Raw genomic sequence first — 26,310 nt, 5'->3', positions numbered from 1 at the left:
GCAGCCTTGGCCATTGGTATATCTACCACCATATTTCTTGAAAGTAATCCTTGAGCTCTTTTTGTTTGTGTCCGTGAATTTACTTTACACATTCAGGTTTAAAGGCAGTCAGTCCACAATAAATATTTTAAAGAAATGGCAATAGTGTATCTCAGTGAAGCTACACATTGGCAATGGTCAGTTTGTCATAAAGCACTGAACAATCCGAGTACATTTCTGGAATTTTTTCGATTTTAGCACAAGAACCTTGATTTCAGTCTTAATTTATTCTAAATTTGTGTATATTTACAAAATACAATTAGGGTTGGTCTGTAAAACTATTGAAAATCTTTTTTCTTTGTTATTTTGTCAGCTAAGTAAAGTTTCATGTGAATTAACATATCACGGATTTTTGTTTTTATTGCATTTTGGAAAATATCCCAACTTTTGTGGAATTGGAAGTGTGTGTGTGTGTGTGTGTTAGTTACAATACATACATTGGTAGGTAAGTAGGGTTTTTTCTTTAAGAAAATCATTACTACTCTTTTGAGTTTTGTATCTCAAGTGCCAAGGCATTATTTATAAGTGTGTGTACTTCAAAAAGCAGGATTGTTAAAATGGGTGAACAGGTAAATTATATAATAACGCCATCTTTCAGGGAAGAACAGTGTTGTACTGGATATACTGCGTACATCTGATGTTTCTGTGACTGAAGACTGTGAAAGAAGTTGGTTCATTAGATAATGAATAGATTACTGACAGATCGCAACATTCACAGATTCATCTGTGCACAGAGATGTCCTAACATAGCTGTCTAAGCCAAGTCTCCTCGAAACCAACGTTTGCTGCAAATTCAAAGAGTGAATTCTAAAGGTGTATTGTATTGTTCTAAAAAAAATCATACTATAAGTACCACTTGTCATTATTTTTTTGTTATACTGTAGTGTTAAAGTTTTCAAGTTAGAAAAACTCTTTCATTTAGAAGGCAAACTATTAACAATTTAGGGCAGTTTACAGCAATGGTGCCACTTTCTGACATAACCTGTCATTATATTTGACTGAAGTGATGTGTATTGATTTTTGCTGGGCTATATGATTTATAACACAATGTACATTTGTGGGCTTTCCCCCAAAACCAATAATGCTCATTCCATCAATTAAATGTATTTAGAAGGGATTGTAGGTCAAACTTCTAAATGGAGGTAATGATTATTTGGTCCATGTCTTCTACTTCTTTCTCTTACAGAATACAGTCGTTTTGAATCCAAAATTCATGATCTGCGAGAGCAGATGATGAACAGCAGTATGAGTTCAGGATCAGGTTCTCTACGTACCAGTGAGAAGCGGTCTCTCTATGTCAGGTAACTCCGTCTCTCTCTAATCTGTTTTCATGTTGTACGTACAGAGTTAAAAAGTCTGTCACAAGAGTTTATGGACTGGGTGTATGATAACTGTGTTTGCAAATAAGAATTCGATTACTTGAATTTAAGTTCTGGTTTTGGGTGGGGAAATGCATCAGGATTTTCCTGGTATCTATCAGTATTAACTATAAGCTCAATTTAAAAAAAAAAAAAAATTCCTTTAGGTAAGATAGGTTTGTTGATTTCTTGTACTGTTTGCCATTCAATTAGAGCTAAAATGTGTTGTACTAAGTTTGTGCTAATGTATTACAAAATACTGGGCATGTCCACATTCCTGAAATATTTGAATGTTAATATTTATTTTTTGTCTGGGAACATTCCAAATGTCTACATGAAAATGCTTAAAGGAAAAAAAAAATCAATTTATTAATGGTAAGGTTTAATGTTTAACTTTACTAATGTGACTGGTACTCTGAACACTTACTTTGTCAAACATCTTAAAATGTTCATGTCAATAATAGAATTTATATAGCACCTTTTCCAAAAGGAGATGTTTTGTCTTACAAATCATTTTTTGTTCCTTTAAGCTCTTGAAATTTAATAGCCAAGTTTAATGACATCAGATTTATAATGACAGAATTGTGAATTCTCAAGCTTATTAAATCTGCTTTAGCAGCACTGGGTACAATGCACTAGCCTTGGACCAGATTCCAGTTCATTGCAGGGCCCAGTCAGGCATGAATGCACTGGGGAAATTTATAACAACATTTAACCTAACATTTCATAGCCTTGGGGTTGAACCAGGACATTATTTTTAAACCAGCATCGTTACCCACTAAACCATTATACAGTTTATTGAAAGAGTTCAAAATAAATTACGGAAGAAATTTCCCATTTTTGTTTCCTCACTTGATAGGCATTTTTTTTTAATGAATGCTAGTCCCTTATATTGATTTTTTTTCCCCCCCAGTATAAAGTAAACTGTAGTGTGCCTTTTTAAGTTTACATTTTTATGCCTATATAATTTGAAAACATTTGTTATTTTTTTACTTGTGCAATACAATGTTTTATACAAGAAAAGTTTGAAATTGTAGATAACCAAAATTTTTAGGTAGTGGTAGCAAGTGTATTCATACATCCAGCAATTACCAGAATTCCAAGTGTCTTGATAACATAAAACCTGATTAAGATAAAGAGCGTAGATACTAGGTGTATATTCTGTGCACAAAAAGTATATGTAAATTATAGTCCATTATTCCATTGACCAGGGTAAAAAAGGTACAGCAAAGAGCATGCAAGTATATCTGGTTCTTTTGTTCCCTGAGGAAAATTATAAGGAAGAGCAAAATTGTCACATGTAAAGAACTACAATATCTGGTTGTTTCTTGGCTAAGGATTTTCCAAAACATTACATGGTACATTGATTTCAACAGGCAATTTGGAAGGCTTTATAAAAAGAGAATCTGTTTTGATGAAAATAAACTAATGCAAAAGTGGTGGTATATCTTAAATTCTTTTAAAGTTAAAAATCAGGTTGATATCCTGTGTTCTGGAGATCTTAAGGTTAAAAGCCACAAAGGTTCAGTGAAAGAGGCAACTTTTAGTGTGGTTGTCTGTTTTCTTTCCCCCTAGATGTTTAAATATAGAAAATATAACATTTTATTAGCCTATATTGCAAGTTAAACTATATCAGAAATAGTTGTAAGGTTTTTGTAGAGAGATGCAATGGTTATAGTGGGATGTTCTAACAGACAAAAATTTAATTGAATGTATATGTTAGATATACTGTAGATATATGGATAGAAGGATCTAGAGATGTTCAAAAGGGCCATACTAAGTACTTGACATATAATTCAGGAATTTATTCACATTGGTTTTATAAGAAAGTCTATTGCCTGTTTGATGATATTTTAAGGCTTTAATTCTTTTGTTTTATTAAAAATACATAACTGTACTCTGATTTTTTTTTTTTATGACTATCCAATTAAAAATGTTAGGCAAATATTTATTTAAATTTGCATTTACAAAGTGGTTAATAAAGGGTTAATACATTTTGATATTTCTTAACATTTAGTGGAAAAGTTGCCTAAACTGCTGCACTCCACCACCACCCCCTCCACCTCTGCCAATGTCACATTTTGTTTACTGTCATAGGTACTGGGTACCTTTTTAAATTCACACTGGGCAGCTGATAACGCTGCAGTATTTCAGTGATTATATCTAAATCTCTGGCCTGACATTAAGTGTGTTTACATTATTTTGGGTCAGGATCACTTTGTCATGGTCGGCAGTCACCCTAAAGGTGATGTCTTTATGACACCACTTCTCCAGCAATATTTCAGTTACATAATTAATTTACATAATCTTAGCAAGTCAGGAGAAGTTGCATAGTGTGACATACCCAGCGACTCATTCCAACAGACTTTGTCTTAAGTCACAGGGGTAGGCACCTTACTTCATTGCGTAATTTAATGACACGTCAGTCGCATTCTGATATCTGTTCATCTATACATCTTCCCATCCATTTTCTAAACCTGGTTCAAAATTTAAATGGAATATGGATTTTGTGATTTCTACATGATGATCTCTGCAATGTAAGCTCCAATTCAGCACAGAACTCCAACAGAATGGCTGTAGGACATCTAAATCGGCTTATAAGCCAGTCATCACTGAAAAGAACACTAATAACTTTCACAATATTTAAATGACAGAAAACATTGTGCTTTTAAGTTTGTTAGTCTGTTTGTTGAATGTAGCAAAATAATCACTTTCTTTTTTTTTTAGAAGTTAAAATGTACACATTGTATGACAGGGTGTGAGTTAGTTAACTGATTTTAAAGTTGAAATGTGTTCAGTAATTTGCTTCATCAAAGATACCTATGTCACATTTCTGTTTTTTAAATGTTTTGTCACAGTGCAATGTCTGAAGTGGACATACCTAGACTGCCACACCACTGTTTGTACAGGCAGGCAGGCATAAGCCACATTTACACACACTACCATTTCAATCATTCATTGCTGACTTCCAAGGATCTGTGTTCATGACAGGAGTATCTTTCAGCCATGTAAAAGAGGAAAATGCTGTAGAAAAAAGTTGAAAAAACTTTCTGAAGATACATTTGAAACAGTAAACTACCCTATAATTGAAATTGTATTTCTCTATGTGTTTTAAGGCTTGGCGACATGCAAGTGAGACCTACTTTGGGCCAGACAAATTATTCACTGATTCACCCATCCTCTTAACCTTCTTATCCAGACAAAGACACAGTGCCAGTACACAAAGTGTGCACACATAGACCTGCACAGACACACATGCACACACATCAGAGTACAATGTGACATTATCAGTTTAACTAATCCACATGTGTTTGGTCTGTGAGTGGAAACTGGAACAATTCCAAACATGGAGTACCTGGGACCCGAAACCCAGACTGTTTACTATAAGGCAGCGGTGCTACCATTGTGTCACCATGCACCTAATTAATTTATATTAACTGTGGCATTAAAAATTGAGGAAAAAATACCCTTTGAGACTTATTTTTAGTAACATCCTTATTTAGATGCATCTTCCAAATATCAGTAATACCTCATGTTTGCATTAACTGAAGTTTCGTCTTCTGTGTACTCCAGTGGTTTGAAAGTAAAGATGTCATTTAGAAACATGGCCAGATTTTATATGGTAATTAAGTCATGAATATTCAAAAGGTTCTTCTGAAGCCATACATGGTTATTGGGGGTTGGTGACAGAAAGTAGCTAAAATACATGCATGAGGATATAGCTTTAAGTTGATTGGAGATTTATAAAGAAACTTGGTGTGGGATCTAGCGCATATACAGTTTCATAAATCAGATTTTTATTTCTTCAGTGCGTATGCTGTTTTTGCCGTTGTAGTTTAAGGAAAATTTTAGTATGGAATCTAAGCAAGGTTTTGTACATGAGGCCCCTGAAGAGCAGCATTTATTTTTCCAAAAAAATAAAACCTGTCCCAGCCTGCCCCACATATCCAGTTTGGCCTGCGAATGACTATATACTGTAAAATTGCACATTTAATTTTAAGAAGTTAGGCGTTTTTCTGAGCTTTGACGTCAGTCTGCTTTTGTGTTTCAACTCAGGCGGAATTGTTTTTTGCTGCAGGGTACCTTGTTTTTAGTCAGTCAGAGTCTCTCTTTCTCTCGGCACAATTAATTCTCTCAAAAACAAGCTCACATCAACTCAAGCTAAAGGATTTTTGTTTAATTTGTTAATGCCTTTTGGGCCTTTAAGTGTTTGATGGCCACATTTTTCTTTATTAAAACTTACATGTAACCTGAATGAAAAGGAAAGAATGCAGAGTATAGAAATAATGTGTTGAAGTGAACTAGTAAATATCTAACTTAAGTAGTAAGCGGCATCAGTTGACTCTTGGGAAAAGAAATCAAAATCTTATTAACCCATATTTATGTTGCAAAATCAAGGTTATTCAAAATTCTGTGTTTATATATAAAATAATCTATTTTTTCTGAAGTTAGCAAAATGAGGAAGTGCTCAGATCATCTGAAGCATTAAATTGTGTGTTTCAGAGTACAGTTATACTATATGAGACCGATCATAATCTACTTCCTTGAACTGATTTGGATACATGCTGTGTAGTGAAAGGGATCAGATCATCTGAATACTATCATGTATGCTGTGATTATACATTGAAAAAGAGACGACAGACACCTAGCAAATCAATGAACTTAAACTGCAGCATACATCAGTTGTCTTCCTCTTCTGTTGTGCCTTTTTGTCATCATATCTGGATTCCACCTTTTTAGGTAGTTGAGTACAGTAGTTATGCTTTAACAATACTCCATTATTTTTTCAGATACATTTTACACCCCTTATCTAGTAGAACTCAATAACCACAGCGTTTTTATAACCAGTCTGCTTGTATAGGTGTTTTGAAATTTTCTTTCTATAACTAACATATTGCTGCATTTGAAATTACACTTTTAATTGTGCAAATGTAAACATGTTGATTTAAAAAAAAAAACCTTCTGTACTGTAGTAATACATTTGCATAAATGATTCCATTAATTACTCCAGTCCTAATTATAAATGTAACTGAGAAAAAAGATCTCCTAGATTTCAAAAACTTATTTTCTCTTTAAACAGATTACTTTAATTTGCAACCTTTGCATAAGTCAGTATTTAATATCCTGCATTACCACTTTTCTGTTGAAGTTGCCACTGCCAGCTGCTTCTCGGAGTAGTGTCACTGACCTGAGGTTAGCATGTGGGTTTTCCTACATCTCTGGAAGTAGATTGTGTGCTTATTTCATTATGGAATGTGTTTAAATCTATCCACAATGCAGTACCTGGAACTTTCTGTCTTCTCTTAAAAGCATACTGTGGTTTAAGAATGGGTAATAACTGAGAGACTCTGTGAGGGGAGGACATTGTGTGACTCTCCAGTCTTTGCTCAAGCCCACTGCTTGTACAGCTGCAAATGTATACCAACGTAGAGGATTATTAAGATGTTTTATTAAATGTGGAGACCATGTGGAATTTTGCTGTGTGTTAAAGCATGCATTTGAGAAATCTGATTATTTCCCCATGACTCTGTATATACACAAAAGGTATAGTCAAAAACAAGCCAAACTTTATTTTATTAAATATTGCACAGCAAAGAAGATGGCTGTGTCAGTGTGCATTGCCACAGAATGGTAGAAATACAGTAGTAATAACATTGTCTACCAAATGGCATTTAAGTGTGTTGTTTGCAAATAAGCACCACCTCATTCAGCAGAAGATGGGCAGCGTCTCTGGATGGCTCAGAAAGGGCAACTCATTGTCTGCAACAAATGAAAAAGCAACTGATATTATGTATCATGTGATTATGGAGATTATGAGTAGCTCTCGGTAAAAGTCCTCCTTTGAATCTCTTTCCCTAAACATACATTTTTTTATAACCTTATTCTATTCCCAACCATTTAAAGTCCAAGTACACTGCTTTCACATTTTGCACAAAAAAAGTAAAAACACTAAAATCTAGTGCTTGCAATGTTGGATCTCCATTATCACAAGATTACCTACTGTAATTCCAATCTCCACCCATGTATTCATTATATTGTTAATCAACATATATTTTTTGAAACAATAAAGATGGTTTTTATGTATATAAAATATTGAAACTCCTTGTAGATTATATCTCTTATTATCTATAATAAAACTGCTTGTAGATTATTTTTTATGCAGAAAACTTGCATATTACATTTAGCAGCTGCTTATTCAAATAAAATGGTTAACTCGTAACTAGGTCTTCCTGAGCGTTGCATTTACACACAAGGAATTGGAACAAAGGTAGATGTTGACAGTATTCATATGTTGGTATTTAAGTTGTAGATTTTTGCATAATGAGTGTTCTCACTAATCTCAAATAAAACATGAAGCTCAGTATTACTCAACAGATCAATACCTGGAAATGTATCATAATTGTGAATGTTTAATTTTTAGCTACATGAGTTTAAAAAAGAAATTGTATACATGAAAGCCTGGGCTGAAACAAAGATGTTTTGACATGTGAAAACCAGATAGTCATTAATTATTTTCCATATATTAATAGGCTTATTCATGATAATGTAAAACTTACATTTAAATTCATTTCAAAAAGTAATGCAATAAAGATCATATAATGTTTATATTTTACATTTAATGACTTAAAACAAACTGTGCTTTTCTTAATTATAAAATATAATTTGAAGTGCAGTCTACTAAAACCTAAAATGTCTCAAGTTTTTCTATTAATTGAATTTATTTAGTTTTTTTGAGTGCATACAAGTCCACTGCCATTATGAATTAATTTTAGAAATAAGACAATACTTTGTGACACTGGGCATAGTAAGCTGTTAAATATTTATTTCTAGAGGAGTATATAATTTGTAATTATAACAGTTTAGCAAGCCAAATAAGTTTAAATTTCATGAACTTTTACAGTTGTTCACATCACATGAATAAACAGAATATATTTTAAGACTATCCAATCGGAATGTACCTCTGTTCTCTGGGCAGCAAGTCTGGAGTGAGGTCTGTTTACCGTTTCTTTCATTTTCTGCAGGGCCCTGTTTGACTACGACCGGACACGAGACAGCTGCCTGCCCAGCCAGGGACTTAGCTTTTTGTATGGAGATATTCTGCATGTCATCAATGCTTCTGATGATGAATGGTGGCAGGCCCGACTTGTTACTCCACATGGGGAGAGTGAGCAGATCGGGGTCATTCCCAGCAAAAAAAGGTACCCTAGCCTTTTGATACGCACAATGAGGGTATGTGTATGTTGTCTGTAGAGGTGGAAAGGGGTTTGCACTTCGTTCCACCCTGCTGTTGTCAACTTTGTGTCTGGTTAAATGACGTTTTCACCAAAAACAATTACGGCAGAAGTAGGGTAACTAAGCATTTTTAAAAACATAAAGGTATATAATAAAATGTTTGCTAGTGATTACAGTAAATTATTGTTGCTTGCTCATCCATCTACAATAAATTGCCAGCATATTGGATATGACATCATGGTTTTTGGTAAAACAAAGTGTGGCACACTTGTTATGCATTTAAAAAAAGAAAAAATAAATAATAAGAGACAATTACAAAAATCATAATCCTAATAAAATTTGCCAAAGATGTATGAAATATACTTGTTGCCAGATTTTCTTGGAGCACTGTTTGTTACAACAAGACTTTTTGGGTCAAGGTGTAATAATGCTTATAGAAACTATGAATCAAAGTTGTCTATGTGTTTCTTGTCTTACTGTATTTGTGCCATTGTGGTGCTTTTTTGCCTCAAAATGTAATTATGCAGGTTTCTCTTTCTTTACTCATTTTAATGTCTTTTTGTTTGTTTGTTTGTTTTTTGTTGTTTTTAAAAATGCTGACAATGGATTGTATATACAAAGTTCAAAAGTTTGCAATTGCTCAAATATGTTAATTTTTGTTATAAATTGACATTTTTTATCATTGTACTATTAAATTGATTTATGTCAATTTACCTGCTTTATTAAACAGAGTATCAGGTTTCAGTTGTGCTAACATAATTACAAAGATTTCTCTAATAACCTGTTACTGTTTAAACACATTTGATTTAGGGGGAGTTCAGCAAAATGTTGAAAATGGGGCTTTGCAATGATATGTGGATAATACATTATAGATCAGTTATTTCAAACAGTAATGGCCATTTACAATGTTTGCAATGACTATTTTAAAAACGTTTTATGATACCTTCATAATAAAAGTATTGTATATTTGGATGATGCCAAACCTTTAGAGTGAATATGTATGTATATAAAGTGTGTGTGTGTGTGTGTATATGTGCTACATATCCCTGAATGACTATTTGCAGACAACCTAATTGATGGCCTATAAAAAAAATACAAAACTGTTTGAAAAGTCATTGTAAGCATAAGAAAATCAGTAGTGAAGTTTCTCATTTAATAGTTGGAACTGGTCATCTTTGCACCGTTTTTTATGGCAGAAATATCATAACACAGATGATAACCTGTCTGACCACAAGTCATCTGCATTGTGGTTCAAGTGCTGCCTGTATCCTTTTTATTCTCGATCAAATTTACAAAAATAGTCATTTCTTGCCTTTCATGGCTCTGTTTGTTCATGGATTGGCCCAAAATAAATAACTTTCTCTATTCCCATGTTTCTCACTCTGCACTCTGCTAGTGGTGTGCATTCTTGCCTTTGGTAGCATTTTGCCATTTTTGTTTTTCATTCAGGTGCTTGCATCTTTAATTAAATATAGGGCTTAAACATGCTCCTAATCCTTGCATGAATTGGCATGCACGTGAAAAGGCCTGGAAGGTGAAGATTCTTGGGGAAGAATGTGTCACTTGTTAATATAATAAAAGCAGGACACTTATTCACTACACATATACAGCACACAGACATGAAGACATCTGTGGTTCAGTACATTTATAAAAAAAAATCTAATTTATGAAAGGTTTGTTGCTACTGTGGCAAAAACTGCAATTATGATGCTTTGGGTGTCACAGAAGGTTGGAGCTTGTTCCAGCAGGGCCAGGTATAAAATTAAATAACTAAACAACCCTGAACATGAGAGTACATACACTCACACAGAGCTAATTTGGAATTGCCAATTGACTTAACATGCACTGTGTTATTAAACACAGGGCCCAGAAATGGAATAAGTAGGTGGGTGGCGGGGCGGTGGGAGTCAGTCTAATAAAAGGCATTATACTGTGACAGTACAGTATAAGCAATGCCCCAGAAGTGAAACCTTCAAAGGTACCAAGTTGACAGTTTTTGGTGCCCCGGGGCAACAAGTCTACAAAAGGTACACACTGAGAGGTCAGGATGATCCACTCCAAAGCTGATAGATTCTGATAGAAACACCATGTTTCTCCGTGTATTGTGTGTGTGTGTGTGTGTGTGAGAGAAAGGAAATAAACGCACACTATGTTTGAGATCATGCTTTCTGCCTTGGTACTTTGCTGGAAGTACACAATTTTTTTTTCCCTGTTCAGTTCTTATAACAAAACATTAAATATTTTTTGATAAAGCCACAAAACAATATGGAAAAAGCCATAATATGTGCAATAATACATTACATACTGTTTAAGGTTTTTAGCGCTGCTACTAGTGATAAAACAAGAACATTTTAATACAATTCAAATTAAGCTATTTTAACCTGAGGACAGCGGACAATGGGGGAATAAAAATTAATTTCTACTGTCCATAGATCCTAACTAAAATATTCCTCTGGGGACCCGGGCAGTTATTGTGGAGGGACGAAAATGCCCTCCTATCTTTTTCCCTGAATTGAATAGATAAAAATCCTGCATGCAGTTTTACTGCAAAATATTGAGGTGTATCCCCTCTAACATCCACTGAATTAAAAGAAGTTTCTTCAGTAACAATCAGCAAACTAATAATAAAAAATTTACAGTTTCAAAATATAACATTTTATTGTGTGTGTGTGTGAAATATTCATTTTAATCAACCAACCAACCATTTTCCAACCCGCTGAATCTGAACACAGGGTCACGGGGGGTCTGCTGGAGCTAATCCCAGCCCACACAGGAACTAATCCTGGGCAGGGTGCCAACCCACCGCAAGACACACACAAACACACCAAGCACACACCAGGGCCAATTTAGAATCGCCAATCCACCTAACCGGCATGTCTTTGGACTGTGGGAGGAAACCCACGCAGACACAGGGAGAACATGCAAACTCCACGCAAGGAGGACCCGGGAAGCGAACCCAGGTCTCCTAACTGCGAGGCAGCAGCGCTACCACTGCGCCACCGTGCCGGCCTTAATTTTAATCAACAACTAATTAAATATTGTTTATTTATTAACACAAGAACAATACACCATTAAACTGCATGTTTAGATATATAGTGGTGTGTAATGTGCAGTGCTTGTATCTGTAACACTCTGCATTTTTATAAGGGTTATTGTTCCCTATAAAGTTAAATTAATAGTAAGCATTACAGCTAAGTTTGGTTTTTGCACAATGTTTTTGAATAATATATCAAATAAATTGTATAGCCTTCAAATATAAAGCTACAGTATATAATTACACATACAAATGTGACAATGATATGACTTTTTAATGTGTATAAAAGAGGTCAGCAAGTTTCTAAGAAAACAGTACTAAAAATCTTTTGGAATTAATTTTTCATTTGGAATCGAGACTTTGTCCCTTTACAGCATTCCAATGTTCCTTAAAATATATACAAATTAATTTTTCAGCAGAGTTGCTGTATGATGTTTAGACATGCAAACCACCCTTTCACCCTGAGGTCAGATCAATGTGCTTTCAATACTGTTTGAGGAAGCATTTCAAGTTGTGAGCAAAACCCTCCTGGTTCAACTCAGAGTTTTCATAGTGATTATTACTAATCTTTTATTAGTATCATCACAAAATTGCAGTTCTTTCAATCTACTTTACTTCAGTTTTTCAAACTTTAGAACAGTTTTGACAAGAAAAATCTATTCAGCTGAACAAACTTAGAATTGTATTCACCCAATGCTGAGTTTTGAAGGTCCACAAAGTAATACTGTGTACCACACTACACACTACTTTGTAGCTTAATCTATGTGTCTGCAGTTCTTTGAGTGAGGAGTACATTTTTAACTATTGTGCAAAATCTACCCTTAAGAGGTTTCCATGCTTTTGTTGGTAAATGTACTTCACTCATATCGTTCATGATTAAAAAAAAAAAAAAAGGTCACCCTATCTATTTTCTTAAACTAAAGAAGTTTAGCCTCTTAAGTCTTTCTTCATATCTTATACCTTGTAGTCTTGCAATCTGTCTAGTTGAAGTCTTCTGTTCTCTAGCAATACACAACTTTGCTATAACAAACTTAACATACTTACATTGGGCAATAAACCTTAACTTTCTATTGAATTTCTTAATGGCTAGTGTACACAGTAAGTAATCTTATTCACCTTTCTGATTATATGTTTTTGCTACTTCCTCAAGGAATTCTAACCTTTCAGTTAAAAACAATTTTTACCCCGGCTAACTAATACACCTCTTCTAGTCATGTGATATTCTATATTTTACTTAACTGCATACATTAATTTTCCTGTGATACAAGCTTACTTAACTGTAGTCCACTCTATTAGCCTAATTACCTTTTTTATGTAACTAGACGCTACCAAATATTATTCAGTCTTGGAGATTTCATCAGTTTGAAAATGATGTGTGAGGGGTTTAAATATGTAGTTACTTCCCTGCACTCTAAATTATACTGCTGGGAGGTTTTTGACTATTTAAACGTAAAAACTTGAAGGGAGAAACGTACATTGTAAGCCTTCAGTGTTTCTCTGTATATTTTAACTCCCCATTTACTGTTTCTGATAGGCCACACAAGCCTCTTTGAAAGGAAGCAATCTCTTTGGGTCATCTTTTTGCCATTTCTGCAATATTTCTGTTTAATAAGATTTTATCACTCCTAATATCCCTTTTAAACGATTTCTTTCAGAATGGCATATGATTAGTGCTGGAGTTAGTTGTGTGTTATGCTTTTATACAATTTTTTTCTTTACTTTGAAGTTCCCTTTCTTTTAGCTGCTCTTTTGTACAGTATAGAATTCTGTTTAAATTCTAATGGCTTCTAAATTTCAGGATGAACTTGTCTTGAGGTTTATGTAAGACATTCTTAAACCAACTCTAGGGGTACTTGACTGATTGTCCACTTAAGTTTATTCCAGTTTGCATTTTTTGATTTTTCTGTATCTGCTCAGAATTTGCCCTATTAAGGTTATAGCATTTAAATAACGCACTCTGCCAATTAGGAAATTTATTTTATTACATTTACTAGATCCTAATACCACTGACATTTTATTTAGTTATTACAAGATGCTAAATCTTAATATACTTATCCTGTTGTTGTTTTGACATAGTGCATCAAAAACACTCGATTGAAACTACCAAAATCATGTTCCTGTGCTCCACTATTTTTAAGGTGACCCCACTTAACACTTGAGTATTTCAAGTCTTTCATGACTACAATATCCCCATGCAGACTTGAGGTTGTTTTGTTTTTTTTTTTTTTATATATATAAAATTAAAAAGATGCATATTGAAAGGTTCCTCTGAAATGGATGGTCAAAGAAATTTTTTCAGTATCAGGCCTCTATCTTTTATGCTTTTTAGTTAAATCCAGATAGCTTCATTATGATGTGGCTCATCACACAGTTAAAGCAGAGGCACATTCACATTCTGTTTTGCCTAAATGGCAACTCTCCCTCCTTTTCTATTTTGTATATCTTTGCAAAAGATTGTATACTCATGAGTTATATCCATCCCCATCTCTCTGATTTAGCCAGGTTTCTGCCATTGCAATATCATAATTATGTGCAGCTAAGAGTAACTCTAACTCTCTTGTTTTAGTCCTAATATTAAGGAAAGCAATTTTTCAACATCTTACATCAGGGTAACTTATTCTATGACATCTTCAGTACGTATGTCCACTGAGGTGTATTAAATTCTAAAACTTTAAAGGAATGATATAAGTTTGCAATTCACCGCTCATTAGTTTTTACTCACAGCCCTTGGCTGGACAGAGTTGTTACTCTTAGAGTCCAACAGTCTGTTATCATGGTCTGTCAGCTTGAAATGTTATAAGGGTTAAACACTTATCTTTGCAGCTTATAGTTGGCATGCTATTTTGTTTTTGAAATGCTGAAAGTGATGCTTTGTTTTAAATGATATTGTTAAATATCAAATATTATTAAAGTTGAATTGTTGACTTATTTGGGCCAGTCATTTATTTATATAGTGCAATCCATTGTGTAAAATCTTTAACAGATATTTAAAATCATTCGGTAGGATATGAAGTACAAAATATATTGTCTGTTAAACAACATCACAACTGAACTGTTCCACGGTTATTCTAATGCTTAAACGAATCCCTTTCTTGTACAGTATTTGGACTTGCGTGTAAAGAAATGCAATTTATGGATTCCCAACCGCAGTCTGCTGTCCACACCTAGACAGCATACAATCAGTTGATCTGCTATGCAAATTCTAATACATGTTTACTTGAATAATGTGTTAGGTGTGCCCGGATAGCACAAATAAGCTGCTGAAATAGAATGATTTCAAAGCCCATATATGCTAATTACAAAAAAAATTGAATATATTATTACCAGACTACCAAAATTGTGCACAAGATCGGCAGATGGAAAAGGATAACAGAAAATTAATAAACGTAGAGCAATGCAAGGCTTGCCAAGTTAAACAAATATCACATGCTTACTAACTCATTTAGTGGCTGGTCCACTTGCTCTGTTAAGAACTTTTGCTCGCATTTCTTCTCATTTTCCACTACTTTCTGCCAAAAACCCTTTGGTCTTTCTTCCACCTACCTGTTTTACCTTTGCCTTCCATCCCACATAAATAAGTATAATGGCATATTGGCTGAAAGACCTTTAGAAAGCCCCAGTCTATAAGTACTTCAGAGGTTTTTTTCTTCCAAGCCTGTCGCCTGAACCGTGAACAGGGGCACCAGATTACAGCTTCACTTATTGGCACCTGTTGTCCATGGGTGGAACCCCATTGGGACTGGTTTACTCTGAATAATAGGTTCCTCAAAAAAAAAACACGGAGCACTACTGTGCCAAAAAGGGTCGAATCATCTTAGTATGTGTGATTATGTGAGAGAGGTACTCTTTTTTTTTTTTTCTTTTCTTATGGTTCCAACCACAAGTAGAAATTACATTCATATACACAGTGAAATGCTCAGTTTAGTGTAGTATTTCAGGGGGTTATTTATTCTAGACTTCCATTGGTAATCTCTTTTCTTTTGTTTATAGTTAGTTTAGTTTCTCTGTGTCAGGTAATCTACTTTTCCTCTTTTTCTGGATTTTAGAGTGGAAAAGAAAGAGAGAGCAAGATTAAAAACAGTGAAGTTTCATGCAAGAACTGGCATGATAGAGTCCAACAGGGTGAGTGTGGCATTTTTATTGTAAGGTTTATCTGTTGTTTTCCCCAAAATATGTAAAGAGGGACAAAAATATTTTAATATACAGTGTATAAAGTTATATTTTATTGACTATATAATTGTGAAATCCCTGTTAATCCTTTTTGAAGAATAAAGTTTTCATTATATCCTTACCGTCCATTAGGTGAGGGTATTGCTTAATGTTATATACTGAAAGCAGTGTATTATGTTCATTTGTTTTCTGATTTGCTTATAATCAAAATAAAACCTGTGCTGTATCTTTTCATCTTTGATTAGATGCATTGTATGTGCATTAACTATTGGGAAAGATGTAGAATCGTCAAACATTTTTTCTTGTGAATAAACATCTTCGAACTAAAGAACGTCAGTTCCGTGCTCTGCTTATAAAAGGCTGTGTAGTCTGTCCTTAAACCTAGAAATGTCTTTATATTGAGTTCTAGCACAGTGGTAAGGTATATGCTTTAGTTTGGGCATCGTGTGGGGAATTCAAGTAGGTGTGTTTTCATTTTGGCATGTCAAACTTAATCATCTTCATTTTCCACTCAATATGCATGCACTGTATCATGTCATAGTCACCTACACTACTTTCTTCATATAGAAGTCTTTAATTTTTCCATGTTTAATTTTAAGTATTACACTCTTCAACATTTTCAAGTGTGTGTATATATATATATATATATATATAATATGTGGTATTCTAAGAAACAAAAAAATCAGGCCAAAATGTTTGGTTTACGGTTGCCATAAGTACACCAGCCACGTTAACAGAGATTATACTGGGGGAAAAAATGAAGCACTTTCTGAATGAACAATACCGTATACAGTAGTATGAAAAAGTTTGGGAACCCCTTTCAGCCTGCATAATAATTTATTCTACATTCAACAAAAAGATAACAGTGGTATGCCTTTCATTTGCTAGGAACATCTGAGTACTGGGGTGTGTTCCGATTTTTAGTGAAGCAGTATTTAGTTGTATGAAATTAAATCAAATGTGAAAAACTGGCTGTGCAAAAACTTGGGTCCCCTTGTAATTTTGCTGTTTTGAATGCCTGTCACTGCTCAGTAATGATTACTTGCAACACCAAATTGGTTGGATTAGCTCATTAAGCCTTGAACTTCATAGACAGGCGTGTCCAATCATGAGAAAAGGTATTTAAGGTGGTCAATTGCAAGTTGTGCTTCCCTTTGACTCTCCTCTGAAGAGTGACAGCATGGGATCCTCCAAGCAACTCTCAAAAGATCTGAAAACAAAGATTGTTCAGTATCATAGTTTAGGGGAAGGCTACAAAAAGCTATCTCAGAGGTTTAAACTGTCAGTTTCAACTGTAAGGAATGGAATCAGGAAATGGAAGGCCACAGGCACAGTTGCTGTAAAACCCAGCAGGTCTGGCAGGCCAAGAAGGGTACAGGAGCGGCATATGTGCAGGATTGTGAGAATGGTTACAGACCACCCATAGATCACCTCCAAAGACCTACAAGAACTTGCTGCAGATGGTGTTATCTGTACGTCGTTCTACAATTCAGCGCAATTTGTACAAAGAATATCTGTATGACAGGGCGATGAGAAAGAAGCCCTTTCTGCACTCACGCCACAAACAGAGTCACTTGTTGTATGCAAATGCTCATTTAGACAAGCCAGATTCATTTTGAAACAAAGTGCTTTTGACTGATGAGACAAAAATTTAGTTAAAAAGCACTTTGCATGGCGGAAGAACACCACATTCCAAGAAAAACACCTGCTACCTAATGTCATATTTGTTGGAGTTTCCATCATGCTGTGGTTCTGTTCAAGTATCAGTCACAAAGTTGAAGTTATGCAGGGGTTGGATATTCCAGCAAGACAATGACCCAAAGCACAGTTTGAAATCTACAAAGGCATTCATGCAGAGGGAGAAGTACAATGTTCTGGAATGGCCATCACAGTCCCCTGACTTGAATATCATTGAAAATCTATGGGATGATTTGAGGCAGGCTGGCCATCAAATTTAACTGAACTGGAGAGATGACGTATGGAAGAATGGTCAAAAATGCCTCCATCCAGAATCCAGACACTCATCAAAGGCTATAGGAGGCGTCTAGAGGCTGCTCTATTTGCAAAAGGAGGCTCAACTAAGTATTGATGTAATATCTGTGTTGGGGTGCCCAAATGTATGCATGAATGTGGAGTCAATACTTTAATGCTTACATAATAAGAACAAATTATGAGGTGCCCAGGAAAGATTCTTACCTTAACATTTCTTATGAGCACATCATTTTGGATGCATGACATAGTATTGTTGAGAGGGGGTGACCTTCACATTGCAGAGCTCTCTCACATTGATCTCCCGTGAACCAGGGACAGCACTAATCCATAAGCACTATAGTAACTCTCCTTTTGTATTGTCCTTTCTGGGACCTGGTTATATTATTTTTCTAAAGGGGCCACTATTGTCCTAGTCACCCACTACTTAGCTGCTCACTCTGTAACAATGTATGTAAGCATATACCTGTGTGTGAGGAATACAAAATGAAAGCAATTATTTTCTTACACTATTTAAAATCCATTCTCAGTGCATGCATAAATACAGTATTTACTGTTCACATAAATTTTTCATTTTTAATTGTAAATTTTGATAATTTCATTTTAAGCATTATGATCATTGCCTTTGGTTCATTTCTTGTTTTGTTGTGTACATTGCATTGAACCCCATTCTGTATTTTTTTTTTTTGTTTTTTGTTTTTGTTTTGTTTTCTTTTCTTTTCTTTCTCCCTCCAACCCTGGAATATTTGTTCCCTTCATCTTCATGATTCTCAGCAGTCAGTCAAATCAAAACGTAAAAAGAGCTTCAACCTTTCACGCAAGTTCCCCTTCTACAAGAGCAAGGAGAACATTGTGCAGGAAAATGTGGACACAGCACGTAAGTATCTATGTACGGTACATGGGAGTTCTGTTCCATTTCCAATCCCTACTTTCAATGTTGCATCTACACCTCACTAGCATTCACTGTAACCCATTACAGCATTGTAATAGAGAATTTGATTTCACAATACTTGCATAAGGACAGCAGATGTTTAGGTTTTCCCAGCACTCTGAAAGATTTATTTAGATTAAGATTTTTTTAACCACTCTTTTTCTTGATAATTATCTTTTTTATGTTGCTCTGTATCATAAATCATAATATTAAGAACTTAAAACAGAGGATTAAAACATTTGCAGTTTTAAAACTAGGTTGGAAAAACTCAGTCCATCTGTATCGTCAACTTGTATTTGGGTAGTTTGGGTCTTGGGCACCATCTTTGTATATTTAGAATAGTATGCTTGTGTTTATTACAACAAAGAGTTTTAAGAGCTTAGGCTCTGAAATATTATATAACAATCATCAATATAAAAATAATCAGGTTAGAGAGAAATTAAAACAGATGTTTTTGAAGACTTACTTCAGGGCACATGCAAAAGCTACATGACTTGGCAAACTCTGCCATCTGCTGGAGAATTAATATTTGTGTGGATGAGCTTCTTTACTGAAGCACTCAATCTTTCTGCAAGTGTGCTGGTAGCGTGATATTTATTTTTTCTTAACTTAGTAATTGATTTTCTCCTAAATTCTAATTTTTGGAATTTATATTTACAGTGTAGTACTAGGGTGTTGTACCGTGTTAGCCATTATGAATGTTGAGAAAAGCCAAGCAAAATGACACGTTTTATTGGCTAACTAAAAAGATTACAACATGCAAGCTTTCGAGGCAATTTGGGACCCTTCTTCCTGCCTGAAGAAGGGGCCTGAGTTGCCTCGAAAGCTTGCATGTTGTAATCTTTTTAGTTAGCCAATAAAACGTGTCATTTTGCTTGGCTTTTATTTCTATTTACAGTGTATGAATATGCACATATATAGTATGTATAGTATATAATTGCATCAATTGCAGTAAAGTCATCTTTATCGTGAGATGTACAGCATTGTCACCAAGAGTATGTTGATTATACCTCAACAGATGATGTTTGAGATTAAATTGTATTTTATTACCCCAAAAAAATTGTTTTCATCTATGCAATCTTCAAACCTGATTTGTATAGTTCAAGATTCTGTGAGGGCTTGTCCCAGTAAAGTTGAGCAAAGGTACAAACCTGTTGTGGATGAGTTGCCAGCTCATCACTTGTCTCACTCTTACACAATCCACAGTTTTACACACCAGGCCAGCAATGCTCTTTTTGGAACTTTCACAAAAAACCCACGGAGAGAGTGCTTTAGCCAGGAGCTGAACTAAGAACTCGAGAGCTAAGGTGCAGCAGTGCTAACGGCTGTTTCTACTATGTTGGCAAACAGTTTTCAAATACAATAATTTATTGTCATTATTAAGCCCAAATATCATTTGACTGCAGAGATTTTTTTTCTCCTTTATTGGGAAGTATTGAGAAATATTTGGTATGAATTAGCATTTATGAGAAGGGCAATTTTGCTTTGCATAAAAGGGCTTATTCTGGCTCCTTGTGATAAATGAAAATGATTTTCTCCAGTGTCTTCCTGTACTGCTTGTTGACTGTTATGTTGAAAGCTTTGCTATCAGGATAATTTCGGAGTGCCCTGTGGTGGACTGGCGTCCTGCCCAGGGATTTGTTCCTGCCTTGCGCCCTGTGTTGGCTGGGATTGGCTCCAGCAGACCCCTGTGAACCTGTAGTTTTGGATATAGCGGGTTTGATAATGGATGGATATTTGACTGTTTTTTTATGTTCTAATGAAATGAGATTTCTGTATTTGACAAAAGCTTGTATCAGATATTAATTGTTCTTGATTTTATACTAGGCAAATGCTGACGTGTATACATTTTTTGCATTTCCTTAGAGCCATAAGGAACAACTGATCTATTTGATGGCAAAAACTGTATATACCTTTTACTAAAATTATAAACTGACAAATTGCAAAATCCAGTACAGTTGGAGACATTTGACATGGGAAAAATGCATCAGTTCCAACACTTTGCCAGGCCATGCAGGGCTCATCAATAAACTTCTAAAACTGATGGCCAGGCTTGACAAACGGGTATCAATTTTTATTTGCCAATACTGAAAATATGAAAACTTATTCTAGGTTGTCAGCTTTAACATCCGAAATTTTGAATAATAGATACTATGCAGTTTTATGTCCGTTTAATAATGAAACCATAATGTAAAATGTTTTAAAACTTCATTACCCAAACTAAATTCTTTAAAGTTTATTTTACCTGCTACTTCAGTCTAAAGTGTTGTCACTTAAATTGTCAAAAACAAAAGTCAAAATGTCAGCCATCACTGGTATAGAGTACCTCCCAGTACAGCAGTTATTTTCATATTGTTCACAAGTCCTTCAGACATGAATCCAGGATATTGCTGTTTGCTTGCTCATTTATTGTCTTTTTCAAATTTTGGTCGTCTTGCACCAAGTGCAAGGTTATTTTCAAAATGTTGCTACAGAGTACAACCATTTACTTAAAGTGCACTGAATATTACTCCATCCTGAAATCCATTTTATAATCTTGCTTTCATGTTTTACTGTGCACTGGCAAATGGAAATAAGCTGCTTAAACAAGCATAAACTACCAGAGTTGGCTTCACTAAGCCATTCCTGAAACACAAATTTAAAAAGTTTCTTCCATCTTTAAAGCATAAAGTCCCAGATCACAAGTCATGACAACTTATCAGTAATTAATTATTTTTAACACAGTACAATATGTACTGTCATTTCTGCACACTTGACTTGTGTTATGTCTTTTTTTCTGTTTTTCCAAAGTATTCATAACCACTTCTCTTACTTGTCCCTTTGGGTTTCTAATACATCAATTTTTGCATTTGTTATGAAATAAAAAGGCAACCAATGCTAGCAAAATATACTGGTGTTTAATGAGTTTTATTAATAATACAGTACTTTGAAGTAGGTTTGTCGTGATACCAGACTTTTTGTACACAATACCAATAACCGCAAAATATTTACTCAATACCTACTTGATACCACAGCAAAAACAGAAATCCCATTTAATGGATTTGTACTAAAAATATCTATTATTCAGGTGAATAACATTGTGCCTTTTCTGTAATAAAATATCTTTCTTCGGCTGCTCCCTTTAGGGATTGCCACAGCGGATCATCTGTTTCTATATATTAAAATGTATAAATACAAATGGCAACAACAGCTTTAAAATGCATATCTATCTATCTATCTATCTATTAACCAGTTATCATAAGTATGTAAAACAAACAAAACAATGCAGGGCTTGAATGTTAATGTTGTGATACAATGGTGAAATCCCAGAGTCTAACAGGTAGGGCATATGTTATAATTGGGGGGGATTTCTGGAAAGGGTAAAAAAAAAAAAAAAGATGATCTTACCTGGTTTACTGCATGTGCACATTCTAAATTTATTTACATTTTCTCTTCAGTAACTGACATGTACTGCTTAAAATCAATAAAAAAAAATTAACATTATATCTGTAGTGAATTTCAGGATCATTCAGAATATTTTCATTTAAGCAAACCCTTTAAAAGCTGTTTTTCTAACATGCTTTTTCTGGTCTGTCACAGAATTCCTGTTAGGTTTAGAAGATTTACTATTGTAAGATTTTAATTTGCATTATTAGCTGATTTAAAAAAAAAAAAAAAAAAAACTTCCTAAAGAGTAATATATGGATGTATCAAATTAATTCAAATTTTAAATGCTACAAGCTCGTAGTGCTTAACTGTCGAATGTCTCACTGTTACACTTGTCCAAATCTGCCCATATACAAATACAGAGTTAGAAAATTAACTCTACTAATGTTATCTGAAGTCAATTAATCGTAAGTACTCAAATACTGTATGTACATTTGATTATTCCAATCAAAGTAAATATTCTGGGTGTTATACATGTATATTTGTAATGCTTCTTTAATATGCTTTAATATAGTAATTGCCGCGCAACAAGGACACATTATAGCAGCAAAAAAAAAATCATAGCAGTACTTGAGCAATTGTTTAAAATACACATCACAATAGGTTTGCAGCACAGTGACATCAGCTGAGTGCTACAAGACCCACGCAATACTGTCATAAGCACTTTGTGATTTGCAGAGTCATTGCAAGTTGGGGGGAAAAAGGTAAAAAAAAAAAAAAAAGTATCCTCTTTAATAAAACCCCTGTGTGCGTCCAAGTGTCCGTGTGTCTTCTGGTGAAGTGCGCATGCGCGTGCCCCGCCCATGCGCTCGGCACGTGGACGCACACACATTGGAAGCTGGGCACACAGTGAACGGCCGCGGTTGATAAGATATAAAGGAGACCATTGCTGGGGAGAGTGCTGATTGGGTAGTCGCGGCAGCACACATAAAATCCGTTGTTGGGGAGACGCCACACAAAATAATCAGTTGCACGCCCCCACAGATTAAATACTTGCTGGGGAACTGCACAGTACAGTACTTGCTGGGGAGACGCCAAAGGCACGATTATAAGCAGCACGCCACACATTACATCAGTTGCTGGGGACACTGCTGATTGCCCACTGTTGTGACAGAAAATTAAAGTCATATTACGGACATCAAAGCCAGTATTACTGTCAGAGAAAATTACAGGCATTTTATGGAAATACAAACCAGTATTATTGCGAGAGAAAATTAAAGACTTATTAAAGGATGCATATTACAGCCACATACAAGCCAGTATTACTGTCGGAGAAAATATTACGGACGTATCTACTAACAACATGCCAACCAAAAAAAGGACACGTCAAGTAGGACAAAAGACACAGACAATCAAATCCTATATAAGCAAAATCTCCTGGAAGAACGGTCAGCTCAACAAGTAAACATCAACAAAAGAAACGCTGAAAGACAAAGAAAAATACGAGCAAATAGATCGATTGAAGAAAAAGAAAATGACTGTCAGAAAAACGCTAAAAGAGAAAGACTCAGAAGAGCAAACCTTAGAAAAGGTTGGCGTTTACTTGCCAGAACCAGTATTCAGCCGTGGTCAGTTATATGTTGCATTATCAAGAGTTAGAAGTTTTCCAGATGTTGTTGTCAAGGTTGTAGATGGTCCTGATCAAGGCAAACTGTTGCTAAACTCAGACAGAATATTTACAAGAAATGTTGTCTAATGAAATTGTACAGAAAAAGTTCATGAGGTAAAACAATTGAAAATTTTTCCTAAATATCTTCTTTAGATATTATGTCTTACAGATTGTTACAAAGTTTTACACTAAGGCAATATTAATTATACTTACTGTATTGGCATGTACGTTTCTATTTTATTTTTATTATTATTTTACTTTAGGCTTCTTGAAAAAATATTTTTGACAAAAAAAAAATTAAGACAAGAAACAGAATGAGGTAAAGGTCCTTGCCATTTAATATAGACTTCCTACTAATGTTTATGCACTACTGTTCTATCGCCCGTTATTTTAACGGGCTTAATGTCTAGTATATGTATAATAATGTAGTGGAGCACATGTGGCTCTTAAGGGTTTAAGCTCTTTTTTTGATGCTGCCTCTATGGCTCACTGTTCTGACAAGGATCACGAAGAATGTGGGGCAATTAGTAAGGCCATGTGACTGGGAGAGAATAGTGAGCAAAGTAAAATAGCAGGCAAGAGGTGGGCTTGTTTAATTATTTTGGAGGTGTCCAATGGGCAGCGGCAGGTTATACGTAGAATCATGACATTCAGAATAATTGGCACCTGTGTACTCAAATGGAAAAGCAGCTCCTGTATAGCTTATGAGATCATAATGGTGATACCAGTCAGGGTTTGCACAGTCCTTCTCTTTTACAGATGCAGCTACTGTATATTTTAATACAGAATATTTTTTTACAATAGAATATCAGCTTTTGCCTTCAAATAACAAATTTGAACAATAAAGAATAGTGACGTCCAATATGACAGCCATAATACTCATGAACATTAGCATACGGTATTCTCTTGGCAATTATGCATTTTTTTTATAATGTGTCGTAATACTAGGAACTTCTGCTTTGAAGCATTGAAACACTAAATTGAATTTCTTGTTCAGTTTACAGTATTGATGGCCACTTTTTAATTTTTTTTTAAATTTGCCTTTATTTTTAATTGTACAACTGTAGTTAGAAATTGCCAGTTTGCAGTTAACTTCCACATGCCATGATCCTGTATGTGTAAATGAGGATGCACAGTCTCTGAAAACACACAAATCTATTTCTAAACTAAATCCACAATGTGATAAATGTAGCAATGGCAAAAACCTGTGTGTGTGTGTGTGTGTGTGTGTTTTGGCTTTTTTTTTTTTATATGAAAAGTTTTTTTGTTTTTTTTAAAGATAATTCTAACATCTGTGTGATGAAATTCTTTTGCATCAACCACAAAACATTTCCAGTCTGACTTCAGCAATTTCTCTTTTTGACATGCATTAATGCAGTGCTGTATTATCACCACTGTGAGCTTTTTAATATTTGCTTTTTACTCGTGTTTTTCTCATGTATTATTTTTCCCTCAAAAGTAATTTGGTCAACATGCAGTCCCACATGATTGCGGTACTGACTTTTCACTCGGAACTATCAATACTATAAAAAGGATAATACCATTATATTTTTGGAATTTTGGTATTGAATTGGTACAGATATTATCAAAAAAGAACAAAATGAAATCAAAAGGAAACTGTTTTTACTTGCACTAAAAAAAAAAAAAATGTTTAAAAAGTCAGCATAGTCTGCAGTATGATGATAACTTAAATTTCTATTGTTATATTTGTAGCACCAAACCTCTTCACTTTAGTTCAATCATGGCTGACTTTTTTTTCTGTCACATCTTGCAGTTAGTACATCGTCACTCTTCTTACCCTTTAATGGACTTCCACAATGCTGACATATTGTAGTGGCCCCATGTTCTGTGGGATTGGATTTTTAATTTCTTTACATTCGTCTCCTAGCTGGATTTTTACTAATATTTGTCCTATTTACATATATATTAAAGTAACACTAAATATCCATTACATATTTAGAATTTAATGTTTGTTATTGATACTATTAAATTGTGGTTCTTGATTTAACCTAGCACACATCTGATTTTTTTGAATACAGACAATGAATAATTCTTTCTTACCTGGTACTTAGGATTATCTAGATCAGAGATAATTTGGATATAGGGCAAAGGTGTAACTGTCACAAAGGACGATAAAATCCTCACAACACTACCAAAAAGCAGAATACTGCTCAATTAAAATTTCTATAGATATGCCAGTTGAATTCTGACCAACTGCTTGGACAAGTGAAATAAAGGTAAATGTCTGCTAAAGTAATGGCAAGGAAAAGGTATTGAGAAAGGAATGAAACATTGGGTGGAGGTATCGTCATGATCTGGGATTCTGCAGCTCCCCTTAATTGACTGATGCTTTCAATAATATGTGTTAAAATTCACTTGCTGGCACTTGAAGCAGAAAGATCTCAGACACATTGCTAGCAATATCCAAGTGTTCATGGTTGGGGGGGATTGAAAATACCTAGACAGACCAAGCCACTCTACTGGTTCATTGCTAATCATTCTTCAGTTTTATTTGCTGTAA

The 26,310-nt window shown here is 34.6% G+C and overlaps 1 protein-coding gene across 4 annotated transcripts in view; it reads left to right on the top strand.

Annotated features, from left to right (window-relative positions):
- Positions 1-26,310, top strand: part of dlg3 (discs, large homolog 3 (Drosophila)) — a 360,488-nt gene that overhangs the window by 317,914 nt on the left and 16,264 nt on the right. For 3 of the 4 annotated variants that reach the window (XM_039766116.1, XM_039766118.1, XM_039766117.1), the window contains 4 exons: positions 1,226-1,340; positions 8,420-8,596; positions 15,711-15,786; positions 18,598-18,700. In XM_039766116.1, the coding sequence (XP_039622050.1) occupies positions 1,226-1,340; positions 8,420-8,596; positions 15,711-15,786; positions 18,598-18,700 (471 nt within the window). The remainder of the gene's footprint in view (positions 1-1,225; positions 1,341-8,419; positions 8,597-15,710; positions 15,787-18,597; positions 18,701-26,310) is intronic. The other variant, XM_039766119.1, reaches the window with a different exon arrangement.

This window comes from Polypterus senegalus, chromosome 10 (assembly GCF_016835505.1).
Source record: "Polypterus senegalus isolate Bchr_013 chromosome 10, ASM1683550v1, whole genome shotgun sequence".
Classification (NCBI taxonomy): domain Eukaryota; kingdom Metazoa; phylum Chordata; class Cladistia; order Polypteriformes; family Polypteridae; genus Polypterus; species Polypterus senegalus.
Note: the sequence above shows the minus strand (reverse complement) of the source record. Positions and strands in the feature narration are given on the sequence as shown.